At 41.3% G+C, this 24,907-nt stretch overlaps 3 protein-coding genes across 3 annotated transcripts; 2 read left to right on the forward strand and 1 right to left on the reverse strand.

The window, feature by feature from the left end:
• Positions 1–293: 293 nt before the first annotated feature.
• Positions 294–2,255, forward strand: LOC135491190 (ubiquitin thioesterase OTU1-like). The gene is made up of 2 exons (XM_064776903.1): positions 294–367; positions 735–2,255. The coding sequence occupies exon 2, from the start codon at positions 759–761 to the stop codon at positions 1,683–1,685; it is 927 nt and encodes a 308-aa protein (XP_064632973.1). The 5' UTR covers positions 294–367; positions 735–758; the 3' UTR covers positions 1,686–2,255.
• A 629-nt stretch (positions 2,256–2,884) lies between these two features.
• LOC135491468 (ADP-sugar pyrophosphatase-like) lies at positions 2,885–8,990 on the reverse strand. The gene is made up of 10 exons (XM_064777363.1): positions 8,982–8,990; positions 5,946–6,060; positions 5,412–5,479; positions 5,077–5,129; positions 4,845–4,952; positions 4,501–4,596; positions 4,234–4,289; positions 3,930–3,984; positions 3,659–3,712; positions 2,885–3,368 (listed from the first exon to the last, which is right to left on the reverse strand). Exons 2-10 carry the CDS (start codon positions 6,036–6,038, stop codon positions 3,250–3,252), a joined length of 702 nt encoding a protein of 233 aa, XP_064633433.1. The 5' UTR covers positions 6,039–6,060; positions 8,982–8,990; the 3' UTR covers positions 2,885–3,249.
• On the forward strand, positions 6,412–10,377 carry LOC135491466 (SET and MYND domain-containing protein 4-like). Its single transcript, XM_064777362.1, has 2 exons — positions 6,412–6,501; positions 7,175–10,377. The coding sequence occupies exon 2, from the start codon at positions 7,206–7,208 to the stop codon at positions 9,231–9,233; it is 2,028 nt and encodes a 675-aa protein (XP_064633432.1). The 5' UTR covers positions 6,412–6,501; positions 7,175–7,205; the 3' UTR covers positions 9,234–10,377.
• Positions 10,378–24,907: the final 14,530 nt, after the last annotated feature.

Consider the following 24,907-nt stretch of genomic DNA (forward strand, 5'->3'; position numbering starts at 1 on the left):
TGTCGGCAATCGATCAATTCCAGTGTCTGAAATTTTTTAATTTCGTCACTTAGGCGAGTTTGCGAGGGGTTTTCCATCATGAGCTTAAATGCGTTTGGGCTGGAATTCCTGGCTTTTTTCGAGGCAGCACATAGGCTCGATGTATAGCGTAGCGGATCGAGGCTATGTAATGGGCTTCATGCGAAAGCCCGCGAAATTTGAAATTCCCGCCACGATGATGTAAGTGGGGTGGCATCTGTTGGGAGAGAATGGAACTAACAAAGGCACAAATTGATGACGTTTTGCACAAGCACTGTTCTTCGGAGAAAGAAATTTGGATCGGCTGCTAATATTTCGCCTTTTTATATTCTTTCTATTCATAACAAAGGTATTGTTTCTCTACCTGATAATAAAGCATTATCTACAGAATAAGCACAGCTAGCAATAACATTGGTTTGTGGGGATTTCATTCAGGAAACTGTCCTTCATTTTTAGTATTCTCAGGTTTCGTTTCGCATTGTAAAATGATAACCAAATGGAAGAGTTGATAATACCAATGATAGACATTTGTCTTGATAACCAGCTAGAAGAGTTTTTAGCAGTTGTGGTCAAATTGGCATCATGGCTTCATTTGCTTGTCCAAAACGTGCTAGGAAAGACTCACTTTTCAACCTACATCCCCTGGGCCTGGGCCTGGACCTGCTGCTGACAATGACTATTCTGAATGAAGTAAACAATTTCAAATGTCTTTTCAGGTTGAGTCCAGACCAGAGCTCAGAATGTCAGGTACCCCTCTGCTTCTCCGATGCAAGGCCGCAAGTGGTCAACACACAATACGGCAACTGACAAGCGCTTCCACTGTTCATGACCTCAAACACACCCTCAACACCTTGACAAATATTCCGCAGGACAGTCTTAAAATATTGGCGGGATATCCACCCAAAATCCTAAACATTGAGAACGACAATCAGCAGTTGGCGAGTTTGTCGTTAAAATCTGGAGACGTCTTGATCGTTGAGAAAAACCAATTGGCCAAAGTAAGGCAGGCTGAAGCAGTTCTGCAACACATCGAAAACCAGAATAACTCTCGTGGTATCCTGACCAGACAGGTTGTGCCTGCAAACAACTCATGTCTTTTCACGAGTATTAATTTTGCCAGGACGGGAAAGTTGGACCTGTCTGTCGCTGGTGGCATGCGGGACCTTATTGCTAGTGTTGTCAGGGGCGATCCAGCAACATATAACGAAGCGTTTCTAGAAAAATCAAATGCTGATTACTGCGCTTGGATAATGAGTGACGAGACATGGGGAGGTGCTATCGAGGTCGCCATTTTATCGAAGTATTATGGGATAGAAATTGACGTTGTTGAGACACAGGCGGAACGGATTAATAGATTCGGCGAGGACCAGAATTATACTCAACGCATTCTTCTTATTTATGATGGGATACATTATGATCCGCTAATGTTGGAACCCATTGATGCTACCACTCCACAGACTGTCTTCTCGACCAATGATGAAAGTATTCTGAGTCTTGCTCTGGAGCTGGCTGCCGAGGCCAGGAGTAGCCACCAGTTTACCGATATGCAGGGCTTTTCTTTGCGGTGTCTGATTTGTCAGAAAGCGCTCACAGGACAATCTGCTGCCCAGGAACATGCCAAGGCAACAGGGCACATCAATTTTGGCGAGTATGAGGAAGACTCGTAGACTGCGTACTGACAGGTACCTGTTGACTATGCTCCCTCGCTTTAAACCGTATCTAAGAGTAGGAATGGTCATGCATTATTACTTTATATATTGCTGTTGCGCGACCATGAGATCCTCTATGAAGTTTCATGACTGCCAGAATCGATTTATGCAAGGTTACTAATGACCCTCTTGTACTGTGTAGGGTTAATATTGGCTCATTCAGATCAGTTGGAAAATTTGTTTTGGTAAAGATAGTAATCTTGTTTTACTTGGCTTGCTACAAGTTGTAGAATTGTGCTACAAGTACATGTAAAGAATGCTGCACTGAAAGTGAAATGTACTGAAAATAGCATGTTTACAAGAATTCGTAAATATGAAAAAAGAGCGTATTCTAGCATTCATCAACATGTATTATTCATTTGTTTGGTCATTGTTTTCTAGGGGTTCAAGATTTATGGCTTCTGCTTGAAGGTGCATGTTTATTTTGAATTTCCAAGTTCTTGTAATCACGACAGGTACATTGCGCTTGGGTTACCCTCAGCTGTGTTCATTTCTGTCTTTCCAATTTCTTATAATTTTGAATAAAAACAGTGAAAGAAACTGAATTGATAGTCAGTTTATGCCAAAAAGGTTCTTTGTTACCGATAGTGTGGAAGTTATCGATTGCAAGGCCGTATTGGGATTGGTCTTATTTTGAATTTGGATGTGACAATCTCTGATGTATCAACCTTTCCCTTACTCAAGAACACTCATTGGAATCTAGCTGTTGGAAAACATGCAGATCTACTTTCAAGAATGATGGAACTAGTTTCTGTCCCATCACCGTCTGTGTGGATTGTGTCTCAAGCATGGCGCAGATGAGTTAGCTAGATTAGACCTGCTGAACATGTGGACAATAGGGTCCGCAATAGGGTTCCATTCAATAACTTGCGTATGACTTCATGATGTCTTTATATCTACTGAGGCTAGGGAAGGGCATCGTACTTGTCATAAAAAATACGCTTTAGGTACTATATCTGGCTCAATTGAACAAGGTGTGACGGCTGGGATTGGTTGGATAATATGCTTCCAAACACAGTGAATTGAAAATGGCCGACAGCAAAGTTGTCCAATCGGTTGGTTGTGACAATTCAAAATAACCGTATTCACAAATCATTTCCAAAAAATAGACAAACTGAAAGAATGAAGAAAGCTACTGTATTTGTATTGAGATCGAATTTATTTAAAACTACAGGAATTTACTTCCTAATTATGCAGACAGTAACCATACATATACATATATATTTTCCTTGCTACGATTTACTGTGATCAGGTCAAATCGTACGAATCAATAAAGTCTACAAGAAACTTACTAAAATCCCCACAAAATCAATTAAAATGACAGTCCTCTGAATGCACTTGCCCTATGCAGAAAGGCTTTATTCTATGCTTGTAGGTTCTATGTTCAAAGGCAATAACCAGACTGATGTAGAAGAATAGCTTCGGAGAAGACTGAGATAGAACCATCCATTATGGTTATAAAACAGATATCAAAAAGAAGGCTATTCAGTTTGGTAAAGTCATAAAAAACTGTCGCTATCATTTAACCATCGAATGAAGAAAGATCTGGCTTTTCTTGAAGTGGTGGTTCAGAGGCCTGTGCCAGGGCTATGGCATAGCTATAAACTCGTGCATCCACAATGAAGCCCTCTTTGCTTTGCACTGGAATGAGAGAGAAGCAGTGAATACTACATAGACTTATGAAGAGCAGGGGCAGTCACAAATAATCTGGGAAAAAATATAAGGAACAACTAACCTCGAAGATGATGTGGATGCACCACGCAATGCAGAAAGACGGCTTATCTCAGATTTCAAAGTGATCATTCAAACAGATATTGAGATCAATCTGGAATATTCTGTTATGTTATTGAAAAGATGCTGTATCACTCGACCAGAGAACGTCAAAATCTCGCAAAGAAAGGCTCCACCCAAGCCTAGTTAAGTTCACCTACCATTCAAGTAGTTTAGTAATTCACCAATTGGCACTTTAAGAACTTCAATAAACTCTGAAAGAGGAATAAGAATCATCAGCAATGGCACAACCACTTGAGCAAATAATCAGTGGACTTAGTTCACATATATCATAAGTGACCTAAGCTTCTCATGAAGTAACGCTGACAGGGATTAAGTCAAGACTGTCAAGTCTCTGAAAACCCCAAAATTACACGAGTACATCAGAAGATTTTCCATCGTGAGGTGTGTGACCTTGACACACAAACTCACCATTTTCTTCAGCTTCTTGAACAGGTTTTTTATTAGCCTTTAGGTCACCATCGATCTGAAACAAAAATAGCAGCTGGGATTATTCCTCACAAAATTTCCCACACAAAGTATTTAAAATGCTAAGATACAAACAGTGCCATCTAAGTTTGTTGACTGAGAGCTTTCTAATGAAGTGTATCAGGGATAGCCATTTCTAGGTTTTTACAATGTCAAATGCATTTCTCGAACTTTTAGAATGCAACCTTTGCTTTTCATGCATCAACTGATGTCCCATCACACAATTCGACCAAAACAAGACACGTACCTCAACAGTAACCATAGATGCAGTACAGTTCCCAGTCCCGGCATCCAGGGTCGTAACTAAAAGAAGAGAAGTTGAACCAGAATCATAATCCAACTTCAATCAATAATTCTAAAACACTGTGCCAACATTACAATGTTGCACTGTTTATAGTCTATGAAGCACTGTGTCTCGTTCTGGCAGCAGGAGTTATGGTTAGGCAACCATGCGTGCATCTTTAATGAAGGAAAAAACGTGATGTTATTGGTGCATTCAAGAACTGATTCTTACCAGGCGAGGTGTACTTCACTTTCCCCACGTATCCTGTCTCTTCCTTCAGTTCCCTCACTGCAGTCGACTCCATAGATTCACCCGGATCTACCAAACCTGAAAACAATAATGACAAGAATGAATTTTGTGATATTTCAAGACCACAATATTTGATCTCTCAGGAAAGTTACAACTGGTTTCAAAGAGCTATGAAATCTATTGGCTGTGTCAGTATTGTGGTCAGAATACAAAAGACGGAGATCACGACCCCTTTCATTTTCAGATTAGTTATCATTTCTATTGTAACTTTAAGGTCTGTACTGTTACGTATCAAGTAGAGTTTGCACCCATCCATTGAAACTTACCTGCAGGGAACTCTAAGGTACAGCAGCCCAGCGGTGGACGGAACTGTTTCACTAAGATGATACAGTCAAACTTGTACATTCTCTTGAGCGTTGGAATGATTATGACGGCTGGAAAAAAGTAGACAAGTTTAAAGCCAGGTCACCACATGTAAAGGTTTAAAGGCCTACTCTGTTCATTCAATAATTTGGAAATTGAATTTGAAAATTTTCTAAGTAATGAGTTGTACCTTACCATCACTTCCTCCATCTTTCGATTTCGTTGTCCTTTCAACTCCTTCCCAAGTCCTGAAATTAATCAGAGTGGTTAAATTCCAGCCGAGCCGAGAGATTATACCTGCCTGGCCAAATACTAATGTGGTTGAAACCAACAAGAGCCTTCTTCCCCAAGTAGGACACAATAGTGTCAATGAAAGTTCAGCTCTAGTCTAAATAACACGAATGGACACTCTACTGTAGAGTGAATTGTATTTGAGCAAAAAACTGCATTATTCAATCTCAGATATTTAGAATATGACATTGGTTCCTACCCAGCAACAGGAAAGATTTTAGAAAATATTGGATGCTTACCTTTTGTTCCCAAGAGGATCTTGGTATGTTATCAAATTGAGAGAGATCCACTTTCCAGTTGCAATTTGCTGAAAATAAAACAATGAAATTAAGGATACCAATTGCGTAACTGATTAGCCTGCAATTTACAAGAAAGCTTCAGCAAGTCCTTGCTTGACCTTGGTGGACAGAGAAGGATGATTTTGAAGAGGTTTGTTTGGGCGCTGATCAGTCACGCGTTTCACCTGGAACAAAGTGTCACAGTAGCTTAAGTCCGAAGTTGGCTTAGGTCTTCTGACGTGTTTTGAGTGTACGCATTTGTTTTGTTTTGGCGCTGATTCATCTTTGGTTAAAAGGGCCATCGCATGCTGACTTCCGTTCCATGTCAACTGAGGCTCACATATACCCATTTTATTTCCCTAGACCAAGGCAAGTGCCACTACAAGTACTGATGGTCAGAAAAAGGGAATAAATAGGTAATTTTGTATCAATCGAGGAAGCTGTTGTCGAGAGCTGTAACAAAATACAGTGTGGTTGCATAGATGGTTGTCACACCTGTTGGTCCAGTGTCTTCGCATCCGTAGATTTAAAGGCCGCTTTCTCTTTCTTCATTGGAGGACTCTTGGTGTCGTCGCGTTCATCTGCCATCTTTAGATCTTGCACAATCGTGCTGCAAAAACGTCCTAACCTTTGAAGACCGAATTTACTGTTAACTGTGAATGTGGCAGCAGTAGGCCTATGTTGAACTTTTGAACCCTTCTTTGGGTTGAGAATTTTCGAAAACCAAGAGGAACTGGCGGCGTGACGACCAAATATTTGAGTGTTTAGACGACAACAGGAGAGATAAGAAGAAAGGAGATTTGTGCTAAAGTTCATCTGATGGCTAACTTTTGCCAAATAAAGGGAAACTTAGCAGCAAAGAACCAGAAACACGTGATATTGATAAAATTTCGTGTCATGCTACTTCGCCCACGAACCCAAAACTTGACTCTCAGTTCCATCGCCAACCAATAGTCGGCGCTACAAGCTTCGAAAATTTCTTGAAGAAGTCGGCTTCAAAAACTTGCCGATTTTACCAATTAATTCAAAAGCAAACGTCACAAGTTTGTTGGTAGGTAATATTGACCATATAGCCGTAGTTTTTCAGCAAAACCCATTGCAAAATATTTAGCATGTTGTCTAAAATCGGACGCCGAAATATATAAGATTTCTGCTAGGAAATGTCTATGTACTAGGGGTATACACTGTTGCAGTGGTGCTAAAAATAGAACACAGGTATGGGATACCCTTATATAGATCCTGGTATCTTTCTACAAGGTTCTAAGGTAGATCTAGTACATGAGAAAACCTTTACCAGTATATAACTATTACCAAAGTTGTTGTCGTGGCAATCTAATTATTCCAATAATGGTTTCAGATTATGATAAAGTGACACACCCCCTTCATAAATTTTCATGGTTAGGACCTCTGGCCTGTCAATTTATTTTCAGCATTGATTCATCATAGCATAATTTTTGTAATCAGAGATTAGAAAATATTGAGTTGGGAGGATAGAGTCAGCTAGGACATTGTAAGCTCTATGAATGATTTTGAGCGATCGATTGTATTAAGTAGGAGGAAACCTACGCCTACGTCGGCCAAGTTGCCTTCGCTTTTCTTAAATGAAAAAGTAATTCCAACAAGTCCTTTACCAATAGATGATCCTTATGCAATATTTCAGCAAAGAGACTTGGAACTTTCAAAAATTCGCCATTAAATGTATTTTGCAACTTTTGTCTTTTCAGATTCATCAGAAGAAGGCGAGTCAAAGTTACCATGGCCGAGATAGAGATATCAGGAGGGGTGTTCCATAACTTCTACCAAACCATATCGGAAGAGCTGAAATCCTCGGGAAAGTTAGACGAACTCTCAGCTGAATTTGCCAAACTCAAAACTGACGAGGAGCGAGCAAAGTTTGTTCTTGAGCTGGAGATCGTAAATGAAACGATGAAAATTGAGGAAAACTTTAATGGGAAGTCGCTGGAGGAAGCTAAGGTTTTGAGGGAGAATGGCAACCAATCCTTTCAGAAGAAGTATTACTATAATGCGTTGCAGCATTATAATGATTGCATAAGGAAAGTTCCGTTAGATGCTGATAATCCAGAAGGGAAGAATGAGCTAGCTTTGGCGTATGGGAACAGATCTGCTGTGCTGTATCATTTGAAGGACTATGAGCAGAGCTTGATTGACATTGGCCTTGCTCTTGAGTGTGGGTTTCCACCAGAGTTACATTTCAAACTCTACGACCGCCAAGGGAAGTGTTATCGTGAACTCAAGAAGAAAGGGGATGCAGTCGCTGCTTTCAAGAAGGCATCTGAGCTGCTGCAGCAGTCGAACCTTGACGAGAGTAAGAAACTAAACTGGGAAAACGACATCAGGACGCAAGCGGAGGCTTGTCAGAAATTGTCGGCAGAGAAGCCGAAAACAAAAGACTCTCAGAAGAACATTTACAAAAAGCCGAAGATTCCAGTCTTTCCTCCGAGTTGTAATAAAAATGATAAGTTCCCATGTGCGAGCGCTGTTTTTGAGTTGAAGGATTCAGCAGAGCAAGGACGCTGTGCAGTTGTGAGTAAAGATGTCAGAGTTGGTGAGGTGTTGATCGTCGAGAAACCATTTGGTTCTGTCTTACTGGCTCCGTACTACATGACCCATTGTTACAACTGCATGAAACGCACCATTGGCACTTATCCGTGTCCCAATTGTTGTACCGTTAACTTCTGTAGTAAGGAATGCCAGCAGGTGGCGTTGGATTCCTTCCACAAGAACGAATGTAAATACCTTAGTAACATCAATCTTACAGACAACTGCTGGGGGCACCTTGTTCACCGTGTCATCCTTCGAGCCGGGTATGATAAACTCACGTCGTTTAAGGAGTATTTGAAAAATGAAGGTGGTAACGTAGATTGGAATAAATTTGGTTGTGGTGACGGTGACGTTTGGGCTGAGAATGATCTGCGTACCGTGCGCTCACTCATGACACACGATTCTGACCGTACCCCAGCTGATCTGTTTTTAAGGGCGATCAAAGCAGTGTTCTTACTCAAGTGTCTTCAAAAAGGTGGCTTCTTTGGCGAGGAAGCCAAATCTGAAGATGTGGTTTTTGTTGGTGGGCTTTTGTTATCGCTCCTCCAACTCTGCCCATGCAATGCTCACGAGGTCTCCGAAATTGAGGTTTCAAGAAAAGGCATACGCCACGCTAAGTCGTTAGAAATTGGTGCTGGTCTCTACCCAACGATGAGTTTGTTGAACCATTCATGTAACCCAACTGTTGTCCGCCATTATTATGGTGATGTTTGCGTTGTCCGTGCCATCCGTAACATGCGTAAAGGTGAAGAGATAGTTGATAACTACGGTGCTCTATGGGCGGTGCATCCCAAGAAATTCCGCCAAGATAAATTAAAAGATCAGTATTATTTTAACTGCCAATGCGACGCTTGCCTTGATGACTGGCCGATATATCCTGAAATGCCCGATAACATGCCTCCAGCTCTGAAATGTGAGAAATGTAGCGAGCCGTTACTTCCCCAAGAGAACACAAACTTCACTGCCTACCCTTGCACCCAATGTAAGCACAAACATGACATGTCGAAAAAGTTACTCGTCCTCGAGCGTTCGCATGAAGTCTTTTCTGAAGCGATGGATAAAATGTTGAAAGGCGACGTTGAGGATGCATTGCCGGTGTTTGAACGCCACCTATGGTTGATGGAAGAATGTTTATGTCTTCCCTGGAAGGATTATAATAACTGCCAAGAGGCGGTGAAGCATTGTTATGCAGTCATGGCAAACTGTAAGAAAATAGATTAAAGTGAGTTTTTGTTTTCAATGACAGACATGGTGTATAGTAGTCATATTGTAAACAAACCTGTACAGCCTTTGTCTAAAGTGAATAGCCGTGGTTTTCTATTATCTTGAGGTCATCTTTTGGGAGCGAGGGGGCAGGCAGCTATTTCAAAGTACAAAGTTCTCATTGGGATTAGTGTCACAGCAGTCACTCGTGAGAGTGAGTCTTCTTGCAATCCAGCCATTCCTTCTTCAATACTGTCCTCATCTTGCCTCACTTTTCTGTCTCAGTTTTATTATCGTCAGTGTGGGTGGGGAAAGCTAGGTCTCAGGAAGTAGAGAATGACCGTTATGTAGTCAGCAAGACTATTAATGAATCTCATGATGCGAATACTTCACATCACTTGAAAAATAGTTTCCACAATTGGTGTTAAAAATGTATTCCTGGTATGATAATTTAGGTAGATTAAAATACAATGGAACTTCTAGTGAACTTCTTGCGAAGCTCTGAAAGTGGTATCGCTCATAAATGTGTCATATCATATGATATTTTGCACTTTTGAGAAAAATGGAAAAACTTATTAATTTCCTAACTATTTCAAATTTATTTTGCAGCTAACTAAGAATAATATATAAAAACATGACAATGAATATGCAATTGATAATATGTCTTACTGGTGTTACATAACGGGTCAAGATGATTAGGCTTTTCTTTTATGACGGTGACGATATGGTACATGTCGTCTATCTCAACCAAGTTTAGAAGTCCCACTTATAAAACTGGTGATACTCCTAACTGTCACTGAAGGATTTGCTGTCTCAAAGCTCCATGCGTCAATTCTCCAGTCGTTGCATTGTATAAGCTCTTTGATTTGTTGTTGGTTTTCCTAATTTAGAATGCATGCGTGTTCATTTATAATCAAAATCTGCCAACGGATTGTTCACTTTGAGCTTTTTGTGTATGATCATGTTTAAGGGGTACTATGTGTTAATTACTGTAAAACTAATCATCGACTATTGTGCAATTGAATTAAGAGGAACCACATGTAGTTGAGGTATAATGCTCTTTAATTGCTCTACATACCGGTGAAGGCTGGTAAAATGTGTTCAAGATTCTCTGGGGTAATTTGAGGGTAACTTCAAATGTTTAACAAACCGCATAGTTTTAATAAACTCATTTAATAACAATATTTTGTTTGAAGTCATTTTCTCATATTGTATTTGAAGGTCTATGCACACTCTTAGGAATAAAGGTTCGGAGCTTAAGAAAACTTCAATAAGCCCAGTAACCTATCTTTCTAACTCTACTGTGCTTTGATGACTTCTCCTTCAACGTTTGCCCTGCAGCTGGAGGCGATATTCTCCAGAGGAATATCTTCCCAGAGTCCACGCAAGTTACTCATGTTTCTCACTTGGTGGGGTCTTTTGCTTGGCCCTGGCATAGACACCAGATACAAGGAACCTCACGGGTTTTGAGTTTAATTCGAAGGACTGAGTGCTCAGACGACGGATCATGCGGCAATTCCACAATGGTTGTAGTCGGTTTCACAATGAATGGCGCTAGGAGTTTTTATGATTTCACACAGAAAACGTAATATAGTCTTCCTACACGTGGAACTTCCTCGGCAGCATCTAGAAATATTCACTGCCAACCACCATGAATGAGGGATTTGAAACCAAACCGAGATTTCCTTGTTGCCTGCAGTGCCAACCACTCGTATCATCAAATAAGACTTGTTGCTGCTCATCCGATTGATAAAGGAAGTAAACCAATGCGGACATTGAGCCCACAACATTTGCTTAGTTGTTCAGGGGATGACTGTTTGATTACAGCTGTATAATCTGTAGTTTCCCCTTACTCGCACACCCTGACAACCAATGGTCTATCTGCTGCCTACACTACGGACACAGGGGCCTACCGGCCGCGTCCATCACCCTATGATTGTTTGATAAACTTTCATCATCGGTAAACAGAAAACAATATTCCTGGTGAAGAAGCACAAAATATTATTTCAACGTCCGGAAAAACTGAAAGTGAAAATGTTACGAGACATCAGAGTTGTGGAAAAATGTTCATCATCAATGGGTCAACCTCGCCAAATGTTTTTTTAACTTTAAATGTTACTTCAGACCCATCCTCACCTCTTGCTGACAATGAGTCGGAAGTCTCATTTGTTTTTGTAGAACATCAAGTTATGACTTCTTGATGAACATTTCAAGCCCAGACCCATAAGTTGCGGGCGGGCGGTGATGAAAGACTGATTAAGCCGCTCGTGACTTTGATTATAGTTCTGAAAATTATCTAAGATCACATGTATCATTATCTGCTATAAAGATGCTTTATATGTAATATTTTTGGGGATTTACCAAAATTGAGTTAAATAATTAAAATACTATAATCGATTTCTCATGAATCAGGGGCGGATTTTGAAAGGGATAAATTGGCCAGATTTGGTGAAGACCGTCACTGGATTGATTTGTAAAAGAGAGGAAGGAACTCCAGAAGTATTTGGAAGATCGGACGTAACAGATAGCAGTAATCTTCTGAGCAAAACATAGGCGAAATGAACTTCCTCTGGGAAAGTAAGTATAATGACAAAAACAAAAAGGAAAAAGTGTAATAATTTCATAAAACATTCTGCGTTCGCGTTAGACCACTCGGATTGACTTCGTCCTCTTCAGCAACAGCACTGACACTGGAGAAGTTACTTCGAAACAAGAAACAAGCGAATTGCCCGGGCAAAACTCCTCCCGTAAGTGTTTTAAGCGCTTCGGAAGATAAGCGTAAAATGCCAGGCAAGAACGAAAAATGCCTCACTGAAGAAGGAAACAATCCGTGAAAGAATGGTAACTACCATGCACTAAAGAATGAAAACGTTCACCGAAAAGTACACGAAAAATGCCACTACATCAAAATTTCCCTTAAAGAATGCCAGATGATGTTCACTAAGTACGAAAGATTTCACTATTATGGTGGAACATGTCACTGAAGTGAGAAAAGTGCCATTGAATGACGAAAAAATCCGCTATTGTATTACGACTTCCGATATTTGGATGATTTACTACTTACAATTAACTGAAAAACAGAGTTTTCTGAATGGAATGTCAGCCATTCGTAGTAAAGCGGTTCAGTGAAAGCACTTCAAAAAGCAATTAAACTCGTAAGTGTGTTTTGTCGATTGTCATGTCAGATAATAGTTTCTCATACAAAGTTGTTAAAGGCGACTTGCCTCTAAAATTTACATATACATGTATAACTTGATTTTGAATTAAAATGTATAAATGAGCTTTATACATTTTTGAGATTTGAAGGATGCAGCCTGAGTTTTGTATGAGGACCCTTGATACAATATACCGGTACATGCAAACTTGGTCGCGACATGGGTCTATAGTGATTCGCCAAAGCAGACACAATATTTAAGCATATTGCAGTATAGGACCGCCTCACCACACTGCGCCGGAGTATGGGGTCTAGTGTCGAGTTATTGCTCCAGTATCGTAATCTAATCCTAAGATTCATTGTTTTTCATATCGAGAGGCGGCAGTAGGCCTATATTGAAAACATCCCTGATTATACCAGGATGTGGCATTCTCTATTTCCCATTAACCACCAGCGGCCGAATCATGTGAACAACATGTTAGAAATCTTAGAGCAATTCAATCTCGGATAGGCTGTCGATTGCAATTGAAATTTGTTTCCAGATACAAATGTAACTGTTAAAACTACAAATTCTCATGCATTTTACGAACTTTTGTTTACAGAGAACGTTTGGTTAATTTGTTTGCCATGTTTGTCTATGGTAATCGCTGCCCCGGGATTCAGACGAATTCAACAGGATGAGACGTCATGTCAGATTTCCTCTGCCGACTGGAACGCACCATGCGGTGACCCGCCCATTGGAGCAGCCGCAGCGGTCATGCAGCCATTTTACACTGTCAACCTCAAGGATTTCGCGATCCAAATGGACATCATCAGGGAAAGATTTGCAGAAATGAAGGCTCACTACGTAAGTGTTAATCCTTGGCCATGGGTTCACACAGTCTCACGCATACTCCATGGAAGTATCATTAGTCCTAACAAGCAACTCGCTTCCCCAGACACAGATCGCACCCTCCTTCTCCATACATGTTTCCCTCCTTTTTTTGACCGGGACAACTGGGGCGTGGAATTTACCTCGCCGGGAGAATAATACCCCTGTTTGCCAACATGCGCCGCCACTTGTTACACTAATGCTGATCTCTTATAGTAACTTTCGCCATGTTGCGGGCAGTTTAGGACGTGGCTTGTGAATTTTATGCAGGCGTATGGATACACCTCGCTCCGGTGCATTGTTTTTATATTGCTGTTCAATGATTTTTGAATTATCCTGTTCGGAGAAGTCACGGTCCTGCTGGGAGCCGTGCAGTTAGTGAGAAAAACCAACATATTATCTCATGTCAAGTTGGCCTTTAAGCAAAATGCTGCCTTCCTTTTCCATACAAGTTCCGTTCTTTATACTCGTCTAGCGGGAAATATAATCACTACTTACAGCCCACGCCTCACTGAGATATTTTGCCTTTCCAAAATAAGCACGCACGTTTATAACGAATTTCATATTTGTTATCACTCTCCTCTTTCAAGGTCACGCACAATCTCAATGGCGACATAGTCTTCGCCAGCTACTTGGAAAAACAAGCCAGGGACAACCCAGTCATTCCGCTGCAGAATGTGACGTCATTCGTCGAGTTTGATGGTTCTGTCATCAATGGATTGATGATAAATAACATGGTGAGTGCATCAACAGAGAATTAAGAAATAGAGAGGTTACGAGATCGTCTCGCTTATGCTAACGATCTCAACGAACTGACACCAAGATTGAGCTCATTCTTCTTCTTGGGAGCTAAGCTTCCTAAGCTCCAAAACACCGTTGTACCCTGATGTGGGCAGTTTCGGAGAGGGGACATGGTTTTGTTGGGGTTTCATCAAGGGTTCCATAAAAACCCCATTTCTGTTCGATGGCTTAGTGCTGCGCTCTGGAGGATATTCTCTGAACTGAGCTTGGAAAAGCGGTTCTTTACTTAAACTTTCACAAGCCCAGGTGTTATTTTGAAGCCCATGTGGTATTATTTTGAATGTTAAAGTATTTTATTACCATACGTTCTTTATCTCTTTCAAGATTGTGAAGACATACCACTTGCTAGCAACAACAGATGCTCACATCGTGGTCATCCGAGGAGAGGAGTCGCACGAGGTGGACGGGAGCTGGAAAGATGGATGGGTAACCATCCACAAGAGGCTGCTGAATCTTCTGTGTACTTTGGACGGCGAGGCGTGGAGTAGGACCATTCCCCGTCCATCGCTTCACGTGATCGACTCGTGCGTCACAGAGCACTTTCACACAACTGCGCAGAATCAAGGAGAAAGATACACACGTGACTTCAGTTTCCTTGCAGAAGGCGAATGGGTGACGGCTTCGATGAGAGACTTTTTTCAAGAGGTTTATGATGCTTTGAAGGAATCGGATGTCACCATGATACAGTAAACTATACATGTAGGAATCATGTATACCAGTACTGCATATTGCAGGATCACTATATTTTATATATAAACCCAATTTGTGGCGGGTTATTATTAGTTTATACTTGGAGTAACTAGCCTAAGGTTGGTTTCTTTAAGATTTATACCAGTAATTCAACAAATTTATATCTCTATACTCAAATATGTGGCCAAGCATGTTGAGGCCTGTGCGTCAAAAACACTGCATATGGTGTACTGTACTGTACATGTAGTTTCCGTGCACTTCTTGCAGGATTATGTTTCCCCAAAAACACTTTAGAAGTAGTGTTTTTGACTTCTCGTCCATGTACTCTACTTTTTTAGATACGGCAAAGGTTGATCACTCGATCACCGTGTTTACTGATATATATCATGATCAGCATTCCCTCGTATTTATTGACATTGCTCAGCTTCCAGACAACGCGTGTCAATATGGAAGGAGGCTATGGAGGCAATACCGCTGGAATTTCAGTATGATATCTCAGTAAAACCATATACATTGTAGCGCATTTAGCTTATCTAAATAAATAGTTCATACGATACTATATAATTGGCTCGGGACTTTCTTTCATATAGGACTTCTAGTTCCTTCACAACGGGCCATCATCTCTATCTTTTCGCGGATGGATAACCACCTCAAAAACTGTCTGACCAATTGCAATTCAGAAAGATTCAGAAACCAATTAATCAGGACTGAACTGGTAAAAACCATCCATCTCCTCTTCCCAGCATGCACCGCGCTAAACCCGGTGTGGGCGCGGGAGAGAACCAACCAATTTGTTCTTCATTTTCCTTGCATGGACATTCCAATGAGATCGTCTGCATCACACGGGAAAATCCAACATTTTGAGGTCGAATCCCGATCATCTCCAAATGCCCTGCAAGCATATGATATGCAAAAATATAAAGTGGGCAGAAAAAAGGCGTAGACTGCCCGTATCTGCCCGAACTTTGACCCTCGTCGTCCTGCATCTAGCCAATCAGACATTCTGCATCTCGGATCCGCCGAATCCTTCTACAGGGGTCGAATCCCGATCATCCATTAGTTTCAATCTCGGAACATGCAGAATACCGGCCGTCGGCAACTGGCGCGATACGTAATCTAAAATAGCCATGGCGTGACCAAGAATGCAACTCTGTGACTGGTAGCAGGGAATCAAAGCAAGCGAAGACGTGCGCTGACTTCACCCCCGCATACGTGCTATAACCCACGTCTTAAAACGCGGCAAGATATAAAGATATTTACTATTACAATGAAGACAGGAAAATAGTATGACCGTATATCGTATACAGATGACAATAATCGTGCTGCATATATCACGTGGCCCATTTTATCGCCTACGTGCCAAAATTACGTCTTAAGTGGGTCGGATTCCCAGGGGTCGGTTTCGGCGATTTTGCCGATGCTTGGTCAACCAAAACGTGTAAACATTTAATGATTGATAATCAACAGTATCGAACTTCTGTAAATTCGTAACAGAAATGACGTATTTGTTAAGTGATTTTCAGCTGCATTTGATACTTAAAGAGCAGCGGATTGATTCCTATTAAAAGCCGTCCTGATATCTTTCAGAGGCGACTGGACGTAATTTTTGGTCAGCATTTAGTAGTATAAATCCTTATAGAATCAGACATATACTCCACCCAATCCAAATTTGATCGAAATCGATCCACCTCGTCCAGAGATACCCCAAGAGAAATGTTTGTTGCATGTTATTGCTTTCCTGTTTTGGTGTCAAAGAGACGTCAGACAGCGGGTTTACTTTCACTGACTTGGCTGGTTATTGGACTAAATGATAGGTGTATCATGTTCAGGACCCTTTTGGTCTTCCCCTGGCAGCTCAGTAAGAAGGGCTATCATATGTAAAGGCAAAAGAAACTAGAACATTTTCTAACCCGGCCTTTGTAAAGTAGACCTGGTACAAAATCAAAATACATACCGCCGGGGAAGGAACCGACCCCGGAACTAACTCAAAGAAAACATCAGAACAAAAAAGATTTTGGCCATCTCTTTCCTTTACATCACTCCACCTTTATATTTCCTTATTTCCTCTTATCTGGAAGATTACAACATCCAAAAAACTGATATTTACAAAAAGAGGGACTTGTTTTTTAACTCGGGATTTCGCTCAGGGTCTCGCAATGCCTCGCATATAAAACGATAAAGAATATCGGTTTCGCGGAATTCGGCCTATAGATATCTTAAAATACGGTACTTATTATCCTAGAAGCTGTAGTACGAGTGACCCATAAAAACGATGAATGACATATAATCGCTTCATTGATCCGCGTTGACCCGTGGAGAGCAGGCATAACAGATCTCACCCTCTCCAACCCTGATTGGCGGCTTAGCTCAGTCAAAGTGGGGAACCGAAACTTCCGGAGACGCCTACTTTGACTGACGGCATCGACTGACAATTTCATACAATCTTATTTTGATATTACAGAGGTATATACAGTTATCAAGGCAAAAGAATGTTGCAGAAGGGTACCCCCGGTTTCGTCGAGGAGTTTCAATTCCGATTCGTATCCTATAAAATGCAGTCCAGAATGCAAACCTTCAGAAATTTCCGAAATCCGAGGAAAAGTAAACAGGACAGAGAGAAGAAGAGCAATATCTTTAAAAATTCATTTGACAATATTTTGAAAATTTTCATTTTTGACAACACCTGACAACTTGATCTCACCGTCGACGAGAATTCACTCAAAATGGGTATGTACAATTATCTCATTGTCCATTATTGTTTGGGACACCTCAGGCGCATGCTCAGTTTGCAGGGTGGAAGCATGCACCCAGCGCAGTGAGCTACTGCGCATGCCCGGCTATTGCGCCGAGATATCCAAAAAGTGGTTTATACTTCTTATTCATTCATGATATGATCTGAATTGTCCTCTCAGTTATGTTGGCTTTCTTCCTTCAGATCTCAAAAAGCGCCTGATACGCAACATTGCCATAATCATTGCATTAGTGTCCATGATGACGCCATCACTCTCGGGGTCCCCCGTCCTCTCCCGCCACCACTACTGGAACGATCCCTGCGAGAACGGTGATCGGCCGATGGATAACCCTCCGCCTTCGAAAGGAGTGCGATTCTTCCAAGAAGAAGCTGCGAACCTCAGAAGAATCACATGTTTTTTGGAGCGAAGGGAACGAGCTTACGTAAGTTGCTTTTGAAAACACTCTCTCATTACTTTTACAAACGCGTAGGCCTATATTCTGAAATATAATAATAATAGATAGGTGCAGATTCGGACCACGAACGACAAACGTGGACGGGACTAATCGTGTGGGAATCATATCATTCTCGTTCACGTCGTCGTGCGTGTTTGGTGTATTTGTACCTCCAGCCCTCACCGCGTATTCCAAATATTTCGGTTTAACACGCCAGCAATCATCATTTAGACTCCCGGAGCAGTCCATTGCGTCACCTTAATTGGATCTCCTTGTGGAGGCCGGTCCACTGCGTCCAGAGTGTATCATAATTGGACTCAAATGTCAACTCATATTGACACCACGTGACCTAGGCATGATCGAAGCATCAGTTGTCCCGACCTTTCCGAGCATAAATTAGGACCCGCTAAGATTTGGAATGCTTTTGGTTATTCGGAGCTGATCCGAGTAAGGTTTCTAGTCGGGGATGTAAATATAAACCTGTTTCACTTAACTTTATAGAATCCATATAACGGGCCGAGCCCTCGCTGTACCCCTGAGGAGAGGGTGTGGAATCCTAGTCCTTGGTGTCCCCAAGCCAGACAGGTAAGCAAGAAGATAACCAATATAGTTGAGGCTGAATCTTACAAATAATGCTTGCTCTGTAGCTGTATTCACGAGCGGTATGGAACATTGTTCCTTTCGCGAACCTCATTAACTGGTTCTGCTCCAAATTGCATTGCCTCCTTATAGACAGCTGGAGAGATAGGGTAAAACAGAGAAAAATCGAGGCCCGATAGTAACTCAACCTCCTCGTCCTTCAAAACATGTACAATTTTCGCGGGTATTTTGCAGACTCGCGCCAGAATTATACACCGAGAATACCTCGACTGCCTCGACGTAAATTACCCATTTGTGGAAGGTTTGCCGGCGGTTCCTGACCATAGCATTGACCTGCACAATAAGGTATGTATTGAACGGCTTTTGTGAGGTCCTGACATCAATACGAGGTTATTGCATCATTTATCATACAAAGGCACAAAGGCAAATCCTGAAGAAAAAATCATGTCGGACAGTTGGAAAATTTGGCTATATGCATGGTCTCAAAAGGCCTTGAATCGCCCACGTGAACGCCTATATCCGATTGTTCGACTTCAGGAAGTCGAACAATCTTGATCAACTGCGAATATATACGACAACCAAAATTAGTTATGCATGAGCGATAACGCGTACGAATAAAATGATTTTGTCTTCATCGGACATCGTGTGAGGACTGTATTAGCCACTGTTTAGAGAAGAATAGAGAAGGCGTGGTGAAAATTGCTCTTCGCTCTTGTTGTGCTCTTGGTGTGTTTTGATTCTATGTTAAATCTTGCAGGAAGAAGATGTCATAAAAAACGCAACGGAAGCACTCATGAAAGTAGCAGTGTTCAACCAGCAGATTGTGAGAGACGAGGCGATGTTTGAAGTTAATTCGGTATTTAAGAGGTCCTTTGAAGAAATGGCTGCGTACTACCAGGACAGTTTGTGCCAGTTTCGCGAAGAGATGCGGGCAAGGAGAATTAGCGCTCCAGATTCCATGGATTTCGGTGTCATTCCAATGCAGCATAAGTCACGGATTTACAGGGAAGATCGCAGCAGACGACACGACCGGGATTATACCGTTATCCGTGATACGCAGAAGGTCCTACTGGGATTAGTTCACCAGTTTGAGAGACTTGCTCGCGCGGAACCGGCGTACTATCGTCGACGGTAAGGTATGTGTGGAGGCTGTGGGGCGTGCTATGGGGGAGGGGGGGGGGAGGGAAAAAACCTCTGGTAGAACAGCTTCCCACTTCACGTTATTTTCGTCCAAAATCTTTATAAAAAACACGTTTGAATGACAGATCTAGATCATTAAGTCAAAGTTACCCTCACTCGGCCAATAGCCCTACCAAGGAATCTCATATATATATATATATCGAATCGTTTCGAGGAAGTTGACCCACATTCTATTCAATGATTTCTTTGATGATTTTGTGAATGAAAGTCTTTATTGTGTATGCGCAGATACAGGTATAAAGAGTGTAAATCAATCACGTATTTTGATACCGGTGTAGCAGTCTAAATTGTCCCCTGGAAAAAGTGTCCAGCACTATGTATTCTGAAGGATTTTGCTATGTGGCTCTATAGAGACCATGACCGTCAAAATAGAATCATTTGGGTCAATAGTGGAATCCCTGACAAAGCCTCAAAACTATCATCACTGCCAAAAGGTTCTATGGCTGACCTTAACCAAAACCCCTCCTCGAAGCAATTTGTCGGGAACTTTTTCAATCAAGCCATCCATTAATTGTTTCCCGGACATTCTATCCTATAGGACATTTTAAACGTTTACACTGGTCAGTTGGTCGGGATTGTACCAGTGAGATCTCTTTTTACCGGACGTCTTATGTGTAAATGTTATTTGTGTGTAAATATTATTTATGTGTAAATGTTATTTATGTGTAAATGTTATTTATGTGTAAATGTTATTTATGTGTAAATGTTATTTATGTGTAAATGTTATTTATGTGTAAATGTTATTTATGTGTAAATGTTATTTATGTGTAAATGTTATTTATGTGTAAATGTTATTTATGTGTAAATGTTATTTATGTGTAAATGTTATTTATGTGTAAATGTTATTTATGTGTAAATGTTATTTATGTGTAAATGTTATTTATGTGTAAATGTTATTTACATGTATGTGTAAATGTTATTTATGTGTAAATGTTATTTATGTGTAAATGTTATTTAAGTGTAATGTTATCGCACAATCTTGTAATGCTATTTGTAATGAATGTAATGCATCGCGTAGTTTAATCTACTTGTTTCGGGGATGGGATATTTAATCAATGCTTGATACTGTCATATGGTATTTTACAGTACTGTTTTATTGTCAATGAACTGCATAATAGCGTTTTTTTGTTAAGTTATACTTGTTGGAGTATTGGTTTAATTTGTCGACATTTGACGACATTATCGTTGGAAGTGTGTTAAATATACTTGAGTAGTTTGCTTGGTAGTGAAGAATAAAAGAAGAAACGAAAATACATGACTTGTCTTCCTACATTGTTTTTCTTCTTCCTCATGAAAACTGCCAAAAGAAATTTGATGAAACAGTGCATGTCCGTCTGAGTATCGAACCTACGAGATCCTGGTTATAAGCCCGGCGCTGTAAACACTCTGCCACTGACCCCCTTCGTCGAGAATAATCGGAAGTACGTGTATTTGGAGCCGGAACTATTCGGAACACTGATACCCAAACGCTGACCGTCGGCATCAGCACCGGCAGCAGAAACATACAACGCCATCTCGCCAAGAGGAATCGGAGACTGCCCGAACGTTTCCGAAAAATACCGAATGAAATCATTCTGGTGTCGATGCCGATGCTGTGCATGTGCCGCCGTCATCAGTCAAGAGGAATCGGAGATTGTCCGATTGTTTCCGATCATTACCAAATTGAATCATCTCCGATGCGATATGTACCGGTGCCGGTGATGCCGACGCTGTTTCATGCCGTCATCCCCAAAGGGACACACATCAACGGGGGTTCCACTGTAGATGTTGATCCTTACAGCGATAATTTTATAGATTTCTTATAGATTTGGCAATAGATTTTAGCTCATACCATGAGGCGCCTGTCCTCCTTCCCCAAATCTGGCCTGACGTTCACCAGAGACATTGCAATAAAGTTAAAATAAAACGATTGCATTATGGCATATGTAAAGTGTATTTCCATTATAGAATATTGTACAAATACATTATTCACCAATATTGACTAGGAGTAAATATAGCGAACGTCTGAAACAAAGTATACATTTTGATATAATTTGATATGGCACTATTTAAAACCAAAACGAGGCGATTTTCGGGTAAACAACAATAACTTCCGCTGTGTATTCACAAACCGACCAACAGCAATCCGAAACCAACTTTAATTGTACATTTTAATTATTGCAGACATACAGGGCAAACTAGAGTAGGCACCCTATTCCACTAACACATAAGTAGTCCACTGAGAATCAACCAATTCCACTTCCAGTCTTTGCACGAACTACTTTCACTGGACAGTTTATCGCCGACTCCTTTTGTTAGTTGTCACAGATAGAGAGTGAACACATTTCGTTGAAAACCTGAGCATAGTGTTGATATGTGTGGTTCGAATCCCTGATCAAGAGGTAAAGAGTTCTCGAGGGACTACCAGGGGGCGTGCCATCTTTGGGTGGGGGAAAGTTAGTCGGGGCAGTCACCATATTATCGAATTTGAATAGACCTTGATCGTTCGTCGATGGGTTGAGTTTGACTTCTATTCTTGCTAGGATGTCTCGCGAGATATGCCACATGTCCGTGACTTGCTCCTTGAGCCCAGTCATGTTCTGCATCGAGTTGAGTAGGGACGAGGTCAGGATAAAGTCAGTCGAAGCTTTCCTCAGGGTTTGGACGACCTGTAAAGAGGAAGATGACACGGTTCCTTGAAGGACAGGTATCAATTTTTGCCAGCCTGCCGGCGGTCTGTTAACTGAACCACACCCGCCGAAAGGCTTACAACTTAACATCGTTCCTTGAGCGACAGGTACTAAAGTATCAATATTTACAAGCCTGCCGGCGGTCCTGGTTCCTTGAAGCACACTCGCCGAAAGGCTTGCAACTTAACATGGTTCCTTTGAGCGACAGTACCTCTGGCTTAGATGTGAGGGGAGACATTGATATGTGTACTGCTAAAAACTGTCTAACAATGCCAAAGCATGTTAGATACAAGCTAAAAGGCCTTGGGCACCGAGGATGTATAAAAATATAAGAAAGCAAAGGGGCCTTTGCGGATCTACTGGGCATCTCCAAAACCGAATGCCGAATGTATTGATGACTTTCGAATGCTCATTAACTACTTGACCGCGCCCAGGGAAACACAGAAACGTTGACGCAAAATGGCATTTCCCAAACCCAGTATTGTTTTATACTCACATTACACATGTCATATCCGCCTGTTGTAGAGGGCAGCACCGGTGTGATGTCTAACCTGGGCAGTTTGTTAAGCAATCTCATGAAAGCCTCGTCTTTCGCTTCTGCTGCTAAGAAAGTCATAACCTGAAATAGGAATGGTGCGCAAATTGGTATGCTGTAGTATTTTTTACAGTGTTGTATACAACAAGGCCCAGGAAATCTGTCTTCAAGGGCTTACATATAGAAAGGAAAACCTTTTGCCCGCACATATCCTCTCTGAACTTCCAGTGGTATTGCCTCCGTAGCCTCCGACCATATTGACACGCGTTGTCTGGAAGCTGAGCAACGTCAATGCATTGAGGGTCAAGATGCACATATCTGGAATTATTCAGGCCGTGGAGGACGCGGCCTGGGGGTCAAGTCAGCCTAGCCAAATAGTGTTTGAATAAGATTCAAGTGCGCGTTCACAAACTGCCCAGTTATCGATCAAGTCATTCGAACGGTTTCGTCGAATTGGCACCATTATAAAAAGAAACTAAACGGGCCAATCGGATCCATTATTTTGCGATGAATTAGATCAGATGACGCCATCCAAGGCAGAGAGTCCCCTCACGTGCTACGCGAATCACAATAACATTTTTCGAGGCGGTGCAGGATGGTACTCCTTTATCATTCCCGTTTTTTCTCTCAAATATTCCATGATAAAAGTGATTTAAAAAGGATATTCTGAAACCGGTGCTCCTAAAGCTCCATCTTATGTTGACGTAAGTATGAAACGTCTTTTCCCATGAACTTTTCGTAAATCTGTCGCCCAGTAATTCAAATTATGGCGCAGACAGTGTTCTCTTAATTCTTCTATTTAATGATCTAATGACCAAAAAACTAGTTTGTGATGCTGACAGTGGACAATAAAAAACATCAATATATCCCCAGTCTGGTGTTTTTTTCATGAAATTCGGTTTGATATTATGCAATTTATTGATGATTTGGTCAGTCGAAACGTATAGGAGCTACATCTAAAATTGTGCAGTGGCAGAGGCAATGGATGTATTCCATGCAGGTAACCAAAATGCTAATATATTCATGGCATGTGCGAAGAAAATATTTAAAATACAAAATTTGAGTACCAAGTCATTCAATGTTCTAGTTTTCTATTTGATAAATATGTTTTACTGAGTGGAAGTCAGGATGCATTTTGAGAAGATGTGTACGATTTCTTTTGAAATTCTCTTCATTGGTTGCCAAGTGTGAACTCTTCATTGGTTGCCAAGTGTGAACTCTTCATTGGTTGCCAAGCGTGAACTCTTCATTGGTTGCCAAGCGTGAACTCTTCATTGGTTGCCAAGCTCGAACTCTTCATTGGTGGCAAAGCGTGAACTCTTCATTGGTTGCCAAGCGTGAACTCTTCATTGGTTGCCAAGCGTGAACTCTTCATTGGTTGCCAAGTGTGAACTCTTCATTGGTTGCCAAGCGTGAACTCTTCATTGGTTGCCAAGCGTGAACTCTTCATTGGTTGCCAAGCGTGAACTCTTCATTGGTTGCCAAGCGTGAACTCTTCATTGGTTGCCAAGCTCGAACTCTTCATTGGTTGCCAAGTGTGAACTCTTCATTGGTTGCCAAGCGTGAACTCTTCATTGGTTGCCAAGCGTGAACTCTTCATTGGTTGCCAAGCGTGAACTCGTCATTGGTTGCCAAGCATGAACTCTTCATTGGTTGCCAAGCGTGAACTCTTCATTGGTTGCCAAGCGAGAACTCGTCATTGGTTGCCAAGCGTGAAATTAGAAACTGCCTCCATTTTTCCAAGTGTCTGTTACATGGCGACGATAGACTTGAGGCTAGGATGATAGGGATGAACTGGACCCAAGTTGAGAGAAGTGCCCAGGACAGGAGGAAGTGGAAATATCTTGTTGGCGACCTATGCCCCATTTGAAGTAACAGGATTTAGATCAAGTAAGTGTCTTTATCATAAAGAAGCTGGTTGGTTATCCTTTCAAAGAGGCAACGTTGCAAATACCAGATTAAGATAATTTCACGACATTATTTCGA

This window comes from Lineus longissimus, chromosome 7 (genome assembly GCF_910592395.1).
Source record: "Lineus longissimus chromosome 7, tnLinLong1.2, whole genome shotgun sequence".
In the NCBI taxonomy this organism is placed as follows: Eukaryota; Metazoa; Nemertea; class Pilidiophora; order Heteronemertea; family Lineidae; genus Lineus; species Lineus longissimus.

Coding starts and splice junctions, on each gene's coding strand:
- LOC135491466 (XM_064777362.1), top strand. CDS start 7,206: ATGGCCGAGATAGAGATATCAGGAGGGGTGTTCCATAACTTCTACCAA.
- LOC135491190 (XM_064776903.1), top strand. CDS start 759: ATGTCAGGTACCCCTCTGCTTCTCCGATGCAAGGCCGCAAGTGGTCAA.
- LOC135491468 (XM_064777363.1), bottom strand. CDS start 6,038: ATGGCAGATGAACGCGACGACACCAAGAGTCCTCCAATGAAGAAAGAG. Junction 4,953..5,076: donor GAAAGATGGAGGAAGTGATG/GTAAGGTACAAC, acceptor ACTTTTTTCCAG/CCGTCATAATCATTCCAACG. Junction 3,713..3,929: donor TCAAGAAGCTGAAGAAAATG/GTGAGTTTGTGT, acceptor TTCCTCTTTCAG/AGTTTATTGAAGTTCTTAAA.